This window comes from Stomoxys calcitrans, chromosome 2 (genome assembly GCF_963082655.1).
Source record: "Stomoxys calcitrans chromosome 2, idStoCalc2.1, whole genome shotgun sequence".
Lineage (NCBI taxonomy): Eukaryota > Metazoa > Arthropoda > Insecta > Diptera > Muscidae > Stomoxys > Stomoxys calcitrans.
Genome location: NC_081553.1, coordinates 204144744 through 204163042, shown reverse-complemented (window position 1 = coordinate 204163042; position 18299 = coordinate 204144744). Strand labels below are relative to the sequence as shown.

General features: G+C 34.8%; 3 protein-coding genes across 3 annotated transcripts in view; 2 read left to right on the top strand and 1 right to left on the bottom strand.

Annotated features, from left to right (window-relative positions):
- LOC106091405 (hemicentin-2) overlaps nucleotides 1–18299 on the top strand; it is an 844000-nt gene that overhangs the window by 7669 nt on the left and 818032 nt on the right. The gene's annotated exons all lie outside the window — the stretch shown is intronic.
- LOC131994716 (uncharacterized) lies at nucleotides 12649–13843 on the top strand. The gene is made up of 2 exons (XM_059361553.1): nucleotides 12649–13305; nucleotides 13379–13843. The coding sequence occupies exons 1-2, from the start codon at nucleotides 12660–12662 to the stop codon at nucleotides 13438–13440; spliced, it is 708 nt and encodes a 235-aa protein (XP_059217536.1). The 5' UTR covers nucleotides 12649–12659; the 3' UTR covers nucleotides 13441–13843.
- LOC131994715 (uncharacterized) lies at nucleotides 16542–17736 on the bottom strand. Its single transcript, XM_059361552.1, has 2 exons — nucleotides 17080–17736; nucleotides 16542–17006 (listed from the first exon to the last, which is right to left on the bottom strand). The coding sequence occupies exons 1-2, from the start codon at nucleotides 17723–17725 to the stop codon at nucleotides 16945–16947; spliced, it is 708 nt and encodes a 235-aa protein (XP_059217535.1). The 5' UTR covers nucleotides 17726–17736; the 3' UTR covers nucleotides 16542–16944.

Here is an 18299-nt window from a genome sequence, read left to right as displayed (position 1 = left end):
GAAATTTTTTAGGTTCAGCCACAATTTCCTTAGCGTGCACCGACCAAAGCATATCAGTGACAATCTTTTCGGGCGTCACTTTGTACTTTCGGGAGATTCCCGGCAAATTTGTAGTTCCATTGTTTCCTCACCAGATATTGTCCAAGTGTTGCTATCACAGTTGCGAAAATTTTGCAATTTTCGCTAACATGAGCAGAAATTATGGTGATGAGAGAGCGTGAAAAAAAACTATGTGGTGTTAGTGATTAGGGAAATCTTTATTCTATACAAACACACTACAACCATATGCAAATACATCATCACATAACCTCAAATGCTTACAATGCATTCCGTATACCCGTAGTCCTGCTACCCCAATCATGTACACACGCCTGTTTGCCTGTATTTTCACTTATTTATTTGCATTTTATATTCGTTTGTTGTTGACAACCACAGTGCCTACAGGGAATTTCCTTTGTTTTGATTTTGTAAAATTTTCAAATACTCTACAGGGAAATGAACACAAATGTAGGCTTACACACGTTCACACATTCGCATCGGTATATACAATAAAATACAAAACCAACTAACTGAAAAATTCCCTCATAGCTGTGTGATTGCGAATGACAATGGGAGAGAACACGGAAAAAAGATAAAAATGGAATTGAATTTCTTCTTTTTTACACATTGCAAACTAACCTTCTTGCTTAACTACAATATGCAAGACACAAGTGAATGTGTTGTTGTTATTGTTGTTGTTTTGTTCTTGATTACCCGAAAACTACCAAGAAGAAATGTTGCGAACACAAGAGCTTCACGAATACCGTGGTATTCACATTTTCAATAGCCATACCCAGTGAACCAAATTTCGCATGTCAGACATTTCTGTACAAATTCTGAACTCTTCCTGCAAGATCTTATCGAAATCGTTCCGAATTTAGTTTGATTTTCTGAGGGATTTTTTTCCGACAGTTCTAAAAAAGGTCTGAACGATTTCTGAACGTCTTGTAGTTGGAGTTTTTTTTTTTTTAATTTTTCATCCGACAGTTCAATGGTTTTGTATTTTTTACCCACCACCGAAAGATTGGGTTATATTTATTTTGTTATTCCAATTGCAACACATCGAAATATCCATTTCCGACCCTATAAAGTATATATATTCTTGATCGTTGTAAAAATCTTAGACGATCTAGCCATGTCCGTCCGTCCATGTGTATGTTGAAAACACGCTACAGTCTTCAACAAGTAAAATCGTGCTTAGTTCGGCCGGGCCGAATCTTATATACCCTCCACCATGTATCGCATTTGTCGAGCTCTTTTCCCGGTATCACTTCTTAGACAAAAAAAGGATATAAGAAAAGATTTGCTCTGCTATTAGAGCGATATCATGATATGTCCGGTTCGGTCCACAATTAAATTATATGTTGGAGACCTGTGTAAAATGTCAGCCAATTCGAATAAGAATTGCGCTCTTTAGGGGCTCAAAAAGTAAAGTAGAGAGATCGATTTATATGGGAGCTGTATAAGGCAATAGACCGATTCAGACCATAATAAACACGTATGTTGATGGTCATGAGAGGATCCGTCGTACAAAATTTCAATACAATCGGATAAGAATTGCGCCCTCTAGAGGCTCAAGAAGTCAAGACCCATGATCGGTTTATATGGCAGCTATATCAGGTTATGGACCGATTTGAACCATAGTTGGCACAGTAGTTGGATATCATAACAAAACACGTCGTGCAAAATTTCATTCCAATTGGATAAGAATTGCGCCCTCTAGAAGCTCAAGAAGTCCAGACCCAAGATCGGTTTATATGGCAGCTATATCAGGTTATGGACCGATTTGGACCATACTTGGCACAATTGTTGAATATAATAACGAAACACGTCGTGCAAAATTTCATTACAATCGGATAAGAATTGCGCACTCTAGAGGCTCAAGAAGCCAAGACCCAAGATCGGTTTATATGGCAGGTATATCAGGTTATGGACCGATGTGAACCATACTTGGCACAGTTATTGGATATCATAACGAAACACGTCGTTCAAAATTTCATTCTAATCGGATAAGAATTGCGCCCTCTAGAGGCTCAAGAAGTCAAATCCCCTGATCTGTTTATATGACAGCTATATCAGGTTATGGGCCGATTTGAACCATACTTGGCGCAGTTGTTGGATATCATAGCAAAACACGTCGTGCAAAATTTCATTCTGATCGGATAAGAAGAAGGTTTATATGGCAGCTATATCAGGTTATGGGCCGATTTGAACAATACTTGGCACAGTTGTTGGGTATCGTAACAAAACACGTCGTGCGAAATTCCATTCCATTCGGATAAGAATTGCGCCCTCTAGAGGCTCAAGAAGTCAAGACCCAAGATCGGTTTATATGGCAGCTATATCAAAACATGGACCGATATGGCCCATTTACAATACCAACCGACCTACACTAATAAGAAGTATTTGTGCAAAAGTTTCAGCGGTTAGCTTTACTCCTTCGAAAGTTAGCGTGCTTTGGACAGACAGACGGGCGGACGGACGGTCGGACGTACGGACAGACGGATGGACATAGCTCGATCGACATAAAATGTCACGACGATCAAGAATATATATTCATTATGGGGTCTCAGACGAATATTTCGAGCAGTTACAAACAGAATGACAAAATTAGTATACCCCCATCCTATGGTGGAGGGTATAAAAACATCAGTCATTGAAAAACACCACCTCCAAAATTGGTTCGAACGCTAGACAACGGCAACGGCTCTCGCTGTTGCTCCGTTTGGCAAGGTTCGAATACCGGCCGAGTTCTGTCGAATTTTTTAATTTTTTTAATTTTTTTGACTATGAGGACGAGCTAAATGATTGGAAAAGAAAAGCCTGGGATCGCAACACACACCACTCTATGTATTTTTCCTTAAGAATTCGGACAGATTTCGGATCTGAAATCGGATGAATTTGCTGATTATACCCTGCACCACCAGTGTGGTACAGGGTATTATAGATTTATGCATTTGTTTGCAACGCTAAGAAGGAGAAGAGCTAGACTCATTGATAAGTATACCGATTGACTCAGAATCACTTCCTGATTCGATTAAGCCATGTCCGTCTGTCCGTCTGTGAGTCCATGTATTTTTGTAATCAAACTGCAGGTCGTATTTGTTGTCCGATTGTCACGAAATTTTGCATATGCCACTTTTTTGGGCCAAGGACAAACGCCATTGATTTTAGATATAGCTTCCATATATATCTTTCATCCGATATGGCTTTTTAAGGCTATAGAAGCCACAATTTTTGTCCGATCTTCACAAAATTTGACATTATGTATTTTATTTGAGGTCTACATATGTGTGCAAATTTTCATAAAAATCGGTTCAGATTTAGATAAAGCTCCCATATATATCTTTCATCCGATATGGTTTTTACGACTGTAGAAGCCACAATTTTCATCCGATCTTCACAAAATTTGGCATTGGGTATTTTATATGAGGTCTACATATGTGTGCAAAATTTCATAAAAATCGGTCCAGATTTAGATATAGCTGCCATATATATGTATCGGCCGATTTGCACTTAAATGGCCGTAGTAGCTAAAATTTTTAACTGATCTATACAAAATTTGACACCAACTGTTTTGTTACCGATCTTAATATATGTGAAGAATTTCATGAAAATCGGTTCAGATTTAGATATAGCTTCCATATATATCTTTCATCCGATTTAAACTATTAAAGCTGTAGAAGCCACAATTTTGGTCCGATCTTTACCAAATTTGGTGTGCAGTCGTTATTTTGAAGTCTCAAGGTATGTGCAAAATTTCATAAAAATCGGATCAGATTTAGATATAGCTCCTATATATATCTTTCATCCGATTTGGCTTTTTATGGCTGTAGAAGCCACAATTTTGGTCCGATCTTTACAAAATTTTGCATGACGTCTTCATATGTGTGCAAACCATATATATCGTTCATCCGATATGACCTTTTAAGGCTGTAGAATCCAAAATTTTCGACCGATTTTACATGAGACGTTTAAATTGACATTCCAATACGTTCGCAAAATTTCATTAAAATCTGTCCTAATTCAGATATAGCTCCAATGTGTATATTTCATCCGATATGGACTTTTATGGCAGTAAAAACCACAATTTTGGTGACATCTTAGTGACACAGGTTTCGATATAACTCCTATATAACATTTTATCCGATGGCCTTTTAAAGATGTGAAAATCCAAATCATTTGTCCTATGGTAGGAAAATCTCACAATATTCTAAATTGCTATTTCAATTGGTATCCAAATTATAGTCTGACTAGATTTCGAGATAAGTTCTACATATAAAAAGTACTACATGCATTAGGTGGTGTAGGGTATTATATGGTCGGCACCGCCCGACTTTTGCCTTTCCTTACTGGTTTTTCGTACAGACTTCTGGCTGAATTCTGAATTTTGGGTTCACTGAGGGTCTAGTCAGGCCTTGTCATTAGTCACTTTAGTCTCGGCTACATTACTCCAGGCTTCAAAACACCTCAAACTCCAAAATAACTGAGAAATATTTCCTCGCATCTGCCGGCCTACTCATAGATTATCCATAAAAGCTTACGATTCGAGTTATACAACTCATAGCTTTGGGTAATTTTTATACCCTCCACCATAAGATGGGGGGTATACTAATTTCGTCATTCTGTTTGTAACTACTCTATATATTCTTGATCGTCGTGACATTTTATGTCGATCTAGCCATGTCCGTCCGTCTGTCCGTCCGTCCGTCCGTCCGTCCGTCCGTCTGTCTGTCGAAAGCACGCTAACTTCCGAAGGAGTAAAGCTAGCCGCTTGAAATTTTGCACAAATACTTCTTATTTGTGTAGGTCGGTTGGTATTGTAAATGGGCCATATCGGTCCATGTTTTGATATAGCTGCCATATAAACCGATCTTGGGTCTTGACTTCTTGAGCCTATAGAGTGCGCAATTCTTATCCGATAGGAATGAAATTTTGCATGACGTGTTTTGCTATGATATCCAACAACTGTGCCAAGTATGGTTCAAATCGGTCCATAACCTGATATAGCTGCCAAATAAACCGATCTTGGGTCTTGACTTCTTGAGCCTCTAGAGGGCGCAATTCTTATCCGATTGGAATGGAATTTCGCACGACGTGTTTTGTTATGACATCCAACAACTGTGCCAAGTATGGTTGAAATCGGTCCATAACCTGATATAGCTACCATATAAACCGATCTTGGGTCTTGACTTCTTGAGCCTATAGAGTGCGCAATTCTTATCCGATAGGAATGAAATTTTGCATGACGTGTTTTGCTATGATATCCAACAACTGTTCCAAGTATGGTTCAAATCGGTCCATAACCTGATATAGCTGCCATATAAACCGATCTTGGGTCTTGACTTCTTGAGCCTCTAGAGTGCGCAATTCTTATCCGATTGAAATGAAATTTTGCACGACGTGTTTTCCTATTATATCCAACAACAGTGCCAAGTATGGTTCAAATCGGTCCATAACCTGATATAGCTGCCATATAAACCGATCTTGGGTCTTGACTTCTTGAGCCTCTAGAGTGCGCAATTCTTATCCGATTGAAATGAAATTTTGCACGACGTATTTTCTTATTATATCCAACAACAGTGCCAAGTATAGTTTAAATCGGTCCATAACCTGATATAGCTACCATATAAACCGATCTTGGGTCTTGACTTCTTGACCCTCTAGAGGGCGCAATTCTTATCCGATTGGAATGGAATTTCGCACGACGTGTTTTGTTATGATACCCAACAACTGTGCCAAATATGGTTCAAATCGGTCCATAACCTGATATAGCTACCATATAAACCGATCTTGGGTCTTGACTTCTTGACCCTCTAGAGGGCACAATTCTTATCCGATTTGAATGAATTTTTGCAGTATTTTTTTAAGTATTTCGTTATGATATCCAACAACTGTGCCAAGTATGGTTGAAATCGGTTCATAACCTGATATAGCTGTCATATAAACAGATCTGGGGATTTGATTTCTTGAGCTTCTAGAGCGCGCAATTCCTATCCGATTTGGCTGAAATTTTGCATGACGTATTTTATTTTTACTTTCAACAACTGTGTCAAATAAGGTTCAAATCGGTTCATAACCTGATATAGCTGCCATATAAACCGATCTGGGATCTTGAGTTCTTGAGCATTTAGAGGTCGCAATTATTATCCGATTTGCCTGAAATTTTCTACAAAGGATTCTATCATGAGCATCAAAATACGTGTTTATTATGGTCTGAATCGGTCTATAGCCCGATACAGATCCCATATAAATCGTTCTCTCTATTTTACTTCGTGAGCCCCAATGGGCGCAATTCTTATACGAGTTGGCTGAAATTTTACACAGGTCTCCAACATATAATATAATTGTGGTCCGAACCGGACCATATCTTGATATCGTTTTAATAGCAGAGCAACTCTTTTCTTATATCCTTTTTTGCCTAAGAAGAGATGCCGGGAAAAGAACTCGACAAATGCGATCCATGGTGGAGGGTATATAAGATTCGGCCCGGCCGAACTTAGCACGCTTTTACTTGTTTTCGACTAATTTTGGTAGAATTTGTTACTATGAACTTCACAACACATAAGACTCTAGTATTATAATTTAAAATTTTATTGAGTGAACTCCAAAATAGAACTTAAATTACCTTTAAATAAAATTATTGTAATTTATTAAATCCTATAAGAATTAATACTCTTCATTAAAATCACTGTATTAATATGCCTTCTTCGTTTTTTTTTGTGGGTATACAAACAATGTACATATTTTGCGCGAAGATTAGTAATAAATGCCTATTTTAAAATCACTGTGCAATCACTGCATAATCAGTTGAATATCCGAGTACAATGTGATGCCATCCACACATACGGCAACAGTATTCACAAGCTTCCAAACGCACACACACTCACACACGCTAATACGCCAGACAGCATCTTTGTCATGTTGAGTATTAAGAGTTTGTTGCTTTTGTGTTCACTTATTCTTTGTGTCAGGCTTATTTAAATTTCTAATTTATTCAGAATATGTCCGATACCACAGTCCCCGGTATACGAATAGGTTAACAAGTGATAGAAACGGTAAAATGTTGATGTTGATGTGAAAAAGTAGCAGTTGTAGCAAGAAGATGAAGGTAAGATAGGATTGGGGCAATAGCTTATGTTTATTTGGTCCTTTTGGAACAGTTTTAAATGATAGATGAATCTGATATAAAGAAGTGGAAACACCAACATGAATATTTATATTATCCTCTTTTATTATAACTCTAATATATTCTTATTACTATACAAATATAGGCCGATCTTGCCGAAAATTTTTATGCAAGCAAAAGTTCCAAATTTCAAAGTAATCGGGTAATAAATCCGGCTTTTATGGGCTTAAGACCCTAACTCGGTAGATCGGTCTATTTAGCAGATATATCTAAATGTATGATCCGATCTATTTAGATCATACACGGGCCGGGTGACGATCCAAACAAGTTACTTTTTATTTATTATTTCACCAAAATCGAATAATAAACGGTTTTATTTTAAATCTTAAGACCCTAAGGCTAAAAATCAGTCTATATGGCTGCTTTGTCTATATATATCCTGATGTGGACCATATGGCTTTATACAGTTCCAAATTTCAACGAAGTCGGGTAATTAATGCGTCTGTTATTGGTCAAAGATCCAAAATCGCCAAGTCCTTCTATATGGCAACTATATATTTGGTTGCCCAAAAAGTAATTGCGGATTTTTTAAAAGAAAGTAAATGCATTTTTAATAAAACTTAGAATGAACTTTAATCAAATATACTTTTTTACACTTTTTTTCTAAAACAAGCTACAAGTAACAGCTGATAACTGACAGAAGAAAGAATGCAATTACAGAGTCACAAGCTGTGAAAAAATTTGTCATCACCGACTATATGAAAAATCCGCAATTACTTTTTGGGCAACCCTACAAATATATTCCTATCTGGACCATATTTGGTTAGGATCAGGGTAATAACTATTCTGAATTTCGGCGAAATTGTGTAATGAATGCGCCTGTTATGGTCTTAAGACCCTAAATAGGTTGATCGGTCTATATGGCAGATATGTGTAAATGTGGCCCCATATAGACCATATCCGGGTCGGATCTCAGAGCCCTTACTGCAGGGTTTTTTTCAAGGATGCTACAAAAATAGACCGATAGGGACAGCAAACGATGCCATGTTTTGCGTTAAAAACGATTTTCTTCAGTAAGGTTTATCATTTCATTACGAAAAGATATGCGAGTCAACAACGGTTCAAAAATGTTAAAATTTACTACCGATATTCGGAGCCAGTGGCTTCATCGTTTTCATCGAAAAATTACCTTCAGCAATGAGGCTCATTTCTGGCTAAATAAGTAAGATATGCGTTATTGATCAGACAACAATCTATACGAACTCCATGAGCCATCATTGCATCCCGAAAATTTATGGTTTGGTGCGGTTCATGGGCTGGCGGCGTCATTGGGCCGTACTTCTTCTGTGATAATCAAGAGAGGTACAATACTGTGAATGGGAATCCCTACCTTTCAATGATAACAGAATAATTTTGGCCCCAATTGGATGATATAGATTTGGAGGAATTGCGGATTCAACACAAGCCATACAGCGACTGTCACAATCAATTATTTGGAGAATGTGTTATCTCACGAAATGCAAATTGCAAATGCAAATGCAAATTTTGCCCATGAACATTCCACTAAGGAACAGGGGCAAACTTCTCACATATCACAGAGTACAGTCCGATTCAAGTTTTAAGCTCAATGATAAGGGGCCTCCTTTTTATAGCCGAGTCCGAACGGCATGCAGCAGTGCGACACCTCTTTTGAGAGAAGTTTTACATGGCATAGTACCTCACAAATGTTGCCAGCATTAGGAGGGGAAAACCACCGTTGAAAATTTTTTCTGATGGTCTCGCCAGGATTTGAAACCAGGCGTTCATAGGCGGACATGCTAACCTCTGCGCTACGGTGGCCTCCATCTCAAGAAATAGTTCAGTCAATTGGCCGCCTCAGTCTTGCGATTTGACGCCGTTAGACTATTTCCGGGGGGACAACGTCAAGTCTATGGTCTATGCCAACAAGCCAGCGTCAATTGATGAACTTTGTACGAATATATAAAGCGAAATTGGAGCAGTATCGGCGGATTTATGCTTCAAAAATGTCAAAAATGGGGTTCAGCGTCTGGACTTCTGCGAGTGTGCCGTGGTAGCCATGCAAAAGAAATCGAGTTCCATGCATAATGGAACTGCATCGAACGAACTTCCACAGAAATAAAGAATGTCATTTATATTCGCAACCATTTTTGATTTTTTTTAACTTTTGTACCGTTCTTATTGAAAAACCCGATACAAGTCACGGTTTCAAATTTCAGCGAAATCGGCCAAAAATACGGCTTCATGCCCTTAATCGCCAGATTGGTCTATATGGCAGATATTTCGAAATCTGATCAGATATGGCCCATTCAAGAACTTAACCTGCGCATAGAAGAAATTCGAGTCTGTGCAAAATTTCAACTCAATATCTCATTTTTTAAAAACTGTAGCGTGATTTCAACTGACGGACACACAGACGAATTAGCAGAACAATTTCAATGTCCGACATCTCAAATAGTATGATTGAGCGATCTTGGATAGGTGATTAAACTACTACGTAAACGGGCAACATCTACGATTATAGGTCCAGGTGGTGCCCTACATCTGTGAGATATTGGGCTCTGAATCCATGTATTATCCACTGGCTCTACAGAAGCACGATTAGATCAATGCTTACTTACCCCACAGTAGATTGGTTAAGGGCATTGGAGGGGAGTGCAATTCAGGTTAGGTTAAGAAGAGGGTTCGGATGTTAATCCGCACATTTCATGGACATACACCAAAACGGTAATCGGCTTGTTGTGCGCTCTACATACTAAGATTCACCTTAACAAAAGGAAATCTAAGTCACAAACTCCGTGCTATTAATAAAATCCCGAACTGTTTTCCATTCCACTCCCCTAAGTTTATTCATATATGGTATTGTGTCACCACCTCCTAAGAGCCGATGTCTTTTAGCCGCGAAAGACGGGCAATGACATAGGAAATGCTACAACGTCTCATCATTTTCCCCACATGCCCTAAACATGCTCATAGTCCTATGTGTTCCGTTGATACCGAAAGCTATACTGATCTTCTTCTTGCATCATTTCAGTTATAGCCCCGACTTCTCATGATTCGTAATTTCTTCGTCCTACCGAACGTTTCGTCGTTGGAGGCCACCGGGAGATGATAACCACGCCTAGTAAGAACAGGGGATACTTCTCTCATATCAATGATTGCGCTACTAGCGGGTCACTATTCCTGGTTCCTTGGCGATCATCCTGCTGATGACAGAAATGTCCAGAGATTGATGCCACAATACATATCCGCATAATCGACCGAACGACCGCAATAAACATCCAGTGTATCGATCCTGTCCCTGGCCAGTAGTATAAATAGGGGGATTCCAAAACCGAGCATCGAGCATTGATGACTCATCGCCTTGATAACCGCAACCGCAACCGCAACCGCAACCGCAACCGCAATGATGACGTCATAACCGCAACCGCAACCGCAACCGCAATGATGACGTCATAACCGCAACCCCACCCGCACCCCACCCGCACCCCACCCGCACCCCACCCGCACCCCACCCCACCGCACCCCACCCTACCGCACCGCACCCGCCTGCACCCCACCCGCACCCCACCCGCACCGCCCCCGCACCGCACGTGACCGCAAGCGCATGGGATTGAAAGCGCACGTGACCGCAACCGCAGCTGATCGTAGCGCAGGTGGCGACCGCCGGTTGAAATGTGTGGACGGACATAGTGGTGCAGATCGCAGGGCGCAGATCGCAGGGCGCAGATCGCAGGGCGCAGATCGCAGGGCGCAGGGCGCAGATCGCAGGGCGCAGATCGCAGGGCGCAGTGGCAGATTTCGATGATGACTCATCGCCCAGAGTTGTGGTGAGGGTAGTTTAAAATTAGAACTAGGGTGTTATGTCAACATGTTTTCAGTGGTTAACATATAATACCTGCTATGCTTTCTCATAATTTAAAATTACAAAGCTCAAACTCAAAAGTGTTGTGATAATAAAAATTGAAAAGTTTTCTGTTCTAGAATGATTTATTGACTGACTTATATTTATAAATATTTGCTATACCACACATATTACTAAACGCAATTGCGGTAAAGGAAATTAAAAAAAATTCAAGTTGAAGTTAATAATTGGTTTCACGTTTATATGTTGACACCTATGCTTGGGGACACTATAAAATAAAAAAATAATTAAAAGAAAAAAATGGTTTTGTTTGTTTTTTTTTTCACAAGATATTATATTTATTGAAGAGAAATTGTATACATAAATGACCACAATTGTAAGTATTAAATTTTTGTTTTTGTTTATAATTGTATTCGATAGGTGGTTTTAAATAATTAATAATTTCCAACGGTGGTTGTAAATTACCAAAACTATCAAAATATTCCTTATAGTTGTAATTTTTGTAATAGGCAACCCAATGTGTTCCTAGCCCATTAGTTGTGTCTAAATTAACTATTCCACATTCTTGTCGTAGTGGTTTGTTTGGTAATGAGTCACACATAAAAACCCCTCTAAAGTGTTTCAATGGCTTGCAGTACTTAACCAAATCGATATCCGTCAATGGTCGATTGGGTAATCTACTTAGAAGTTTTTTGGAGCTGGTTTATAGTAAAGTCCATATCCTTTTTTATAAGGTTTAAGATATAATCCTTTTCCCATAGCAATTGATTCCATATATCTGTTATGACGAGTAGCTTCAGCTAATTGTTCTTTTCCATTTTTGATATCCTTAACTGCTTTTACAATAGCCGATCCTCCAGTTGCTAAACCTCCAAGGGCTGATAACGCAGTTAAAATTGGAACTATTGGTAGAAATCCACCAATTTTTGGTACTCGAATAACTCTTGGTACACCAATATTGCTCTTCTTTTTATTTTTAAAACTTGAATGTACAACGTTTTTTGCAATTTTTATAGCATCATATATATTGTTAGGTTTCTTATCTTTTAATACTTTTAAAGTATTCTTAACTGTCGATGCAAATAATTTTTGCTTACATTGCTTTTTCTTCATTTTTCTTTTTGTTGTCATACCGAGTCCGAATTTAACTTTTGCTTTAAGTAAGTTTGTTACTAACCAAGCGTTTGCACGTTCTTTCCAATTGCTATCTGTTGATTTAACTCTTTGCCAAGCTTTTTCTATTAAAACTTTATCAGCTTGATGACGAGAATTAATATCTTTATTTTGTGAGTATGCAATATCGTGTTCTCTACAAGCTGAGTCCAATAAATTTATTCCTTTGTCTCCTTGTGCTAAACGTTGGGTTAACTTAGTTCCTGGTCCACAAAATTGATATCTAGGTAAATGCACTTCAAACGGAAGATTATTAATTAAGTTGTTTACCAATCCAAATCCAGTAACAGACTGTTTACATTTATTAGAAATCTTGTAATTAATAACCATAATATTTTTTGATTATGTTGTGATAGGGTACACGATTTAAATGAAAATAAGAGTTTTTGTATATATATATACTTAAATTTATATTGAAAAATTTTAGTTAGCAATATGCGTTTAATAGAACAAACTACACAGATTGCTGTGAAAAACATTGATAATGTCTGTTCACAGAAAAAAAGGATTGTGCATAGTACTTTATTACCAAATTCTATACGCGCCCTTATAGTAGGTCCATCAAATTGTGGTAAAACAAATGTTATGATTAGTCTCATAGAAAGCCCTAATGGTCTCAAATTCAGGAATATATATATATATTCTAAATCTTTATATCAACCAAAATATCAATATTTAAAAAAATTGATTACTCCAATCAAAGGAATAAACCTATTCACATTCTCTGAAAATGAAAAAGTTATAAGTCCAGCCAAAGCAAATATGCATTCTATAATGGTATTTGATGATGTAATTTGCGATAAACAAAATACTATAAGGGATTATTTTTGTATGGGAAGACATAAACACATTGATTGTTTTTATTTATGTCAAACATATACAAGGATTCCTAAACACTTAATACGTGATAATGCAAACATGATTATCATATTTAAGCAAGATGAAATGAATATTAAACATATATATAATGATCATGTCTTGGGTGACATGACATTTAAAGATTTTTTAAAGCTTTGTAGTGAATGTTGGAAAGATAAATATGGATTTCTTATTGTGAGCAAGGATGATCCCATTGATAAAGGTCGATATCGCAAAGGATTTAATTGTTTTATTCAGTTATAATATAAATCAGATTGATAACAGATATAATGTAGATTATAAACAGAATAGAGAGCAGATTGGTGACAGAAAGAAAGCAGATCGGCAGCAGATATAAAGCAGATCGGTAGCTGATATAAAGCAGATCTGTAGCAGATGTAAAGCAGATCGGAAGCAGATTGATACATAACCAAAAAAAAAATAAAAATAAATTATCCAATCATGAAGAGACACAATTTGTTGAAGGAAATTGTAAAAACACGAGCAGTATTGAAAGAAAAGTTAAAAAGCATTAAACTTGATCAAATAGATAGGAATAATCTATTAGAAGATACATTTCAACCAATAACAAAACCTTTGAAGGATATTATAGGAAAACTAGATGAGAACAATACAGTTAAAAACAATCATTGTAATTTTAACAACCGATGAGTAAAAATGTCTAAAAACAATTTCATAATTATAGATGTTCAAGGTTTTTTCTTAAATAATAAATTTATTGCGAAGGAAATTTGTATTTTTGAACATAATCAGACAATTAAAAAGTTTATTATATACCCCCCTTGCAAATTTTCTTCCTTATCATTAAAGGAAAAGATTACAAATAACTGGCTTACGAAACATTTTCATGGGTTGAGATGGAATGATGGTAACATAATTTTTAAAGAATTTAACGATTATTTAAATAAATTTATAAAAAAACAAGAAAATCTAACAATATTTGTGAAAGGATGTGAAAAACAAAAATGGATAAAGCAATTAATAGAAGAAGATATAAATATAATAAATTTAGATGATGCTAACTGTTCAAACATATGTAATCTTTATAAAAATAATTTGCATATGAAAATTTGTAGTTATCATAAACAACACCCTAATTATAGATGTGCTGAAAAAAATGTTATTTTATTAAGTCAATTTATTAATGTTTTTTTAAAATAAAGCAAATAAAATAAAAACATATCGTTTTTTCTTTATTTAGGATATATAAGGCTATGTAATGTAAGTATACATTAGTTCCTTTTTTCATTTTGTTGGGGTAACTTCTCAAAGAAAATGATATTATCAACGAATATAAAATATCTATTAAAAGAATACAACTCCTACATTGATAAGGAACATAAACAATTTTTTGAAGAGATTATTGAAGAATTAAGGATATATAAAAATGTATATACTTCATTTATACAAACAACACATGGAATTCATACATGGGACTGCAAGCTGAACTCGATAGAAAATATAAATATTTGTAGTTGTATAATTAAATATAATCGTTACATCCTATTACAAAAACTCTACAATTTATACTATCGCATTCTTTGCAATAAAAGTGTAATCAATTCTTAACTTCAACTTGAATTTTTTTAATTTCCTTTACCGCAATTGGGTTTAGTAATATGTGTGGTATAGCAAATATTAATAAATATAAGTTAACCACCCTGTTCGCCCCTCTTCCTTAATGGAATGTTCATGGGCACATTTACATTGTTGCATTGCATTTGCATACGTTAACCACTATACCACCCTAGTACAGAAAACTTTTCAATTTATGTTATAGCAGCACTTTTGAGTTTGAGCTTTGTTATTTTCTTCACCACCATGATTTAAATTTAAAATTATGAGAAAGCATACCAGGCATTTGTGGAATTATATAAACGTGAAACCAATTATTAACTTCAACTTGAATTTTTTTAATTTCCTTTACCGCAATTGCGTTTAGTAATATGTGTGGTATAGCAAATATTTATAAATATAAATGATTGAAATTTTAAATTATGAGTAAGCATAGCAGGTATTATATGTTATCCACTGAAAACATGTTTACATAACACCCTAGTGAAAAATAAATATTAACCACTATAAAAATTCTGAGTTTTGTGGAAATATATATTTTTCACTAGGGTGTTATGTAAACATGTTTTCAGTGGATAACATATAATACCTGCTATGCTTACTCATAATTTAAAATTTCAATCATTTATATTTATAAATATTTGCTATACCACACATATTACTAAACGCAATTGCGGTAAAGGAAATTAAAAAAATTCAAGTTGAAGTTAATAATTGGTTTCACGTTTATATAATTCCACAAATGCCTGGTATGCTTTCTCATAATTTTAAATTTAAATCATGGTGGTGAAGAAAATAACAAAGCTCAAACTCAAAAGTGCTGCTATAACATAAATTGAAAAGTTTTCTGTACTAGGGTGGTATAGTGGTTAACGTATGCAAATGCAATGCAACAATGTAAATGTGCCCATGAACATTCCATTAAGGAAGAGGGGCGAACAGGGTGGTTAACTTATATTTATTAATATTTGCTATACCACACATATTACTAAACCCAATTGCGGTAAAGGAAATTAAAAAAATTCAAGTTGAAGTTAAGAATTGATTACACTTTTATTGCAAAGAATGCGATAGTATAAATTGTAGAGTTTTTGTAATAGGATGTAACGATTATATTTAATTATACAACTACAAATATTTATATTTTCTATCGAGTTCAGCTTGCAGTCCCATGTATGAATTCCATGTGTTGTTTGTATAAATGAAGTATATACATTTTTATATATCCTTAATTCTTCAATAATCTCTTCAAAAAATTGTTTATGTTCCTTATCAATGTAGGAGTTGTATTCTTTTAATAGATATTTTATATTCGTTGATAATATCATTTTCTTTGAGAAGTTACCCCAACAAAATGAAAAAAGGAACTAATGTATACTTACATTACATAGCCTTATATATCCTAAATAAAGAAAAAACGATATGTTTTTATTTTATTTGCTTTATTTTAAAAAAACATTAATAAATTGACTTAATAAAATAACATTTTTTTCAGCACATCTATAATTAGGGTGTTGTTTATGATAACTACAAATTTTCATATGCAAATTATTTTTATAAAGATTACATATGTTTGAACAGTTAGCATCATCTAAATTTATTATATTTATATCTTCTTCTATTAATTGCTTTATCCATTTTTGTTTTTCACATCCTTTCACAAATATTGTTAGATTTTCTTGTTTTTTTATAAATTTATTTAAATAATCGTTAAATTCTTTAAAAATTATGTTACCATCATTCCATCTCAACCCATGAAAATGTTTCGTAAGCCAGTTATTTGTAATCTTTTCCTTTAATGATAAGGAAGAAAATTTGCAAGGGGGGTATATAATAAACTTTTTAATTGTCTGATTATGTTCAAAAATACAAATTTCCTTCGCAATAAATTTATTATTTAAGAAAAAACCTTGAACATCTATAATTATGAAATTGTTTTTAGACATTTTTACTCATCGGTTGTTAAAATTACAATGATTGTTTTTAACTGTATTGTTCTCATCTAGTTTTCCTATAATATCCTTCAAAGGTTTTGTTATTGGTTGAAATGTATCTTCTAATAGATTATTCCTATCTATTTGATCAAGTTTAATGCTTTTTAACTTTTCTTTCAATACTGCTCGTGTTTTTACAATTTCCTTCAACAAATTGTGTCTCTTCATGATTGGATAATTTATTTTTATTTTTTTTTTGGTTATGTATCAATCTGCTTCCGATCTGCTTTACATCTGCTACAGATCTGCTTTATATCAGCTACCGATCTGCTTTATATCTGCTGCCGATCTGCTTTCTTTCTGTCACCAATCTGCTCTCTATTCTGTTTATAATCTACATTATATCTGTTATCAATCTGATTTATATTATAACTGAATAAAACAATTAAATCCTTTGCGATATCGACCTTTATCAATGGGATCATCCTTGCTCACAATAAGAAATCCATATTTATCTTTCCAACATTCACTACAAAGCTTTAAAAAATCTTTAAATGTCATGTCACCCAAGACATGATCATTATATATATGTTTAATATTCATTTCATCTTGCTTAAATATGATAATCATGTTTGCATTATCACGTATTAAGTGTTTAGGAATCCTTGTATATGTTTGACATAAATAAAAACAATCAATGTGTTTATGTCTTCCCATACAAAAATAATCCCTTATAGTATTTTGTTTATCGCAAATTACATCATCAAATACCATTATAGAATGCATATTTGCTTTGGCTGGACTTATAACTTTTTCATTTTCAGAGAATGTGAATAGGTTTATTCCTTTGATTGGAGTAATCAATTTTTTTAAATATTGATATTTTGGTTGATATAAAGATTTAGAATATATATATATATTCCTGAATTTGAGACCATTAGGGCTTTCTATGAGACTAATCATAACATTTGTTTTACCACAATTTGATGGACCTACTATAAGGGCGCGTATAGAATTTGGTAATAAAGTACTATGCACAATCCTTTTTTTCTGTGAACAGACATTATCAATGTTTTTCACAGCAATCTGTGTAGTTTGTTCTATTAAACGCATATTGCTAACTAAAATTTTTCAATATAAATTTAAGTATATATATATACAAAAACTCTTATTTTCATTTAAATCGTGTACCCTATCACAACATAATCAAAAAATATTATGGTTATTAATTACAAGATTTCTAATAAATGTAAACAGTCTGTTACTGGATTTGGATTGGTAAACAACTTAATTAATAATCTTCCGTTTGAAGTGCATTTACCTAGATATCAATTTTGTGGACCAGGAACTAAGTTAACCCAACGTTTAGCACAAGGAGACAAAGGAATAAATTTATTGGACTCAGCTTGTAGAGAACACGATATTGCATACTCACAAAATAAAGATATTAATTCTCGTCATCAAGCTGATAAAGTTTTAATAGAAAAAGCTTGGCAAAGAGTTAAATCAACAGATAGCAATTGGAAAGAACGTGCAAACGCTTGGTTAGTAACAAACTTACTTAAAGCAAAAGTTAAATTCGGACTCGGTATGACAACAAAAAGAAAAATGAAGAAAAAGCAATGTAAGCAAAAATTATTTGCATCGACAGTTAAGAATACTTTAAAAGTATTAAAAGATAAGAAAC

Bases quoted from the DNA above. Each gene is read 5' to 3' on its own strand.
- LOC131994716 (XM_059361553.1), top strand. From the start codon at position 12,660: ATGCGTTTAATAGAACAAACTACACAGATTGCTGTGAAAAACATTGAT. The intron at 13,306-13,378 runs GTCGATATCGCA...GATATAATGTAG, and splicing joins GGATGATCCCATTGATAAAG to ATTATAAACAGAATAGAGAG.
- LOC131994715 (XM_059361552.1), bottom strand. From the start codon at position 17,725: ATGCGTTTAATAGAACAAACTACACAGATTGCTGTGAAAAACATTGAT. The intron at 17,007-17,079 runs GTCGATATCGCA...GATATAATGTAG, and splicing joins GGATGATCCCATTGATAAAG to ATTATAAACAGAATAGAGAG.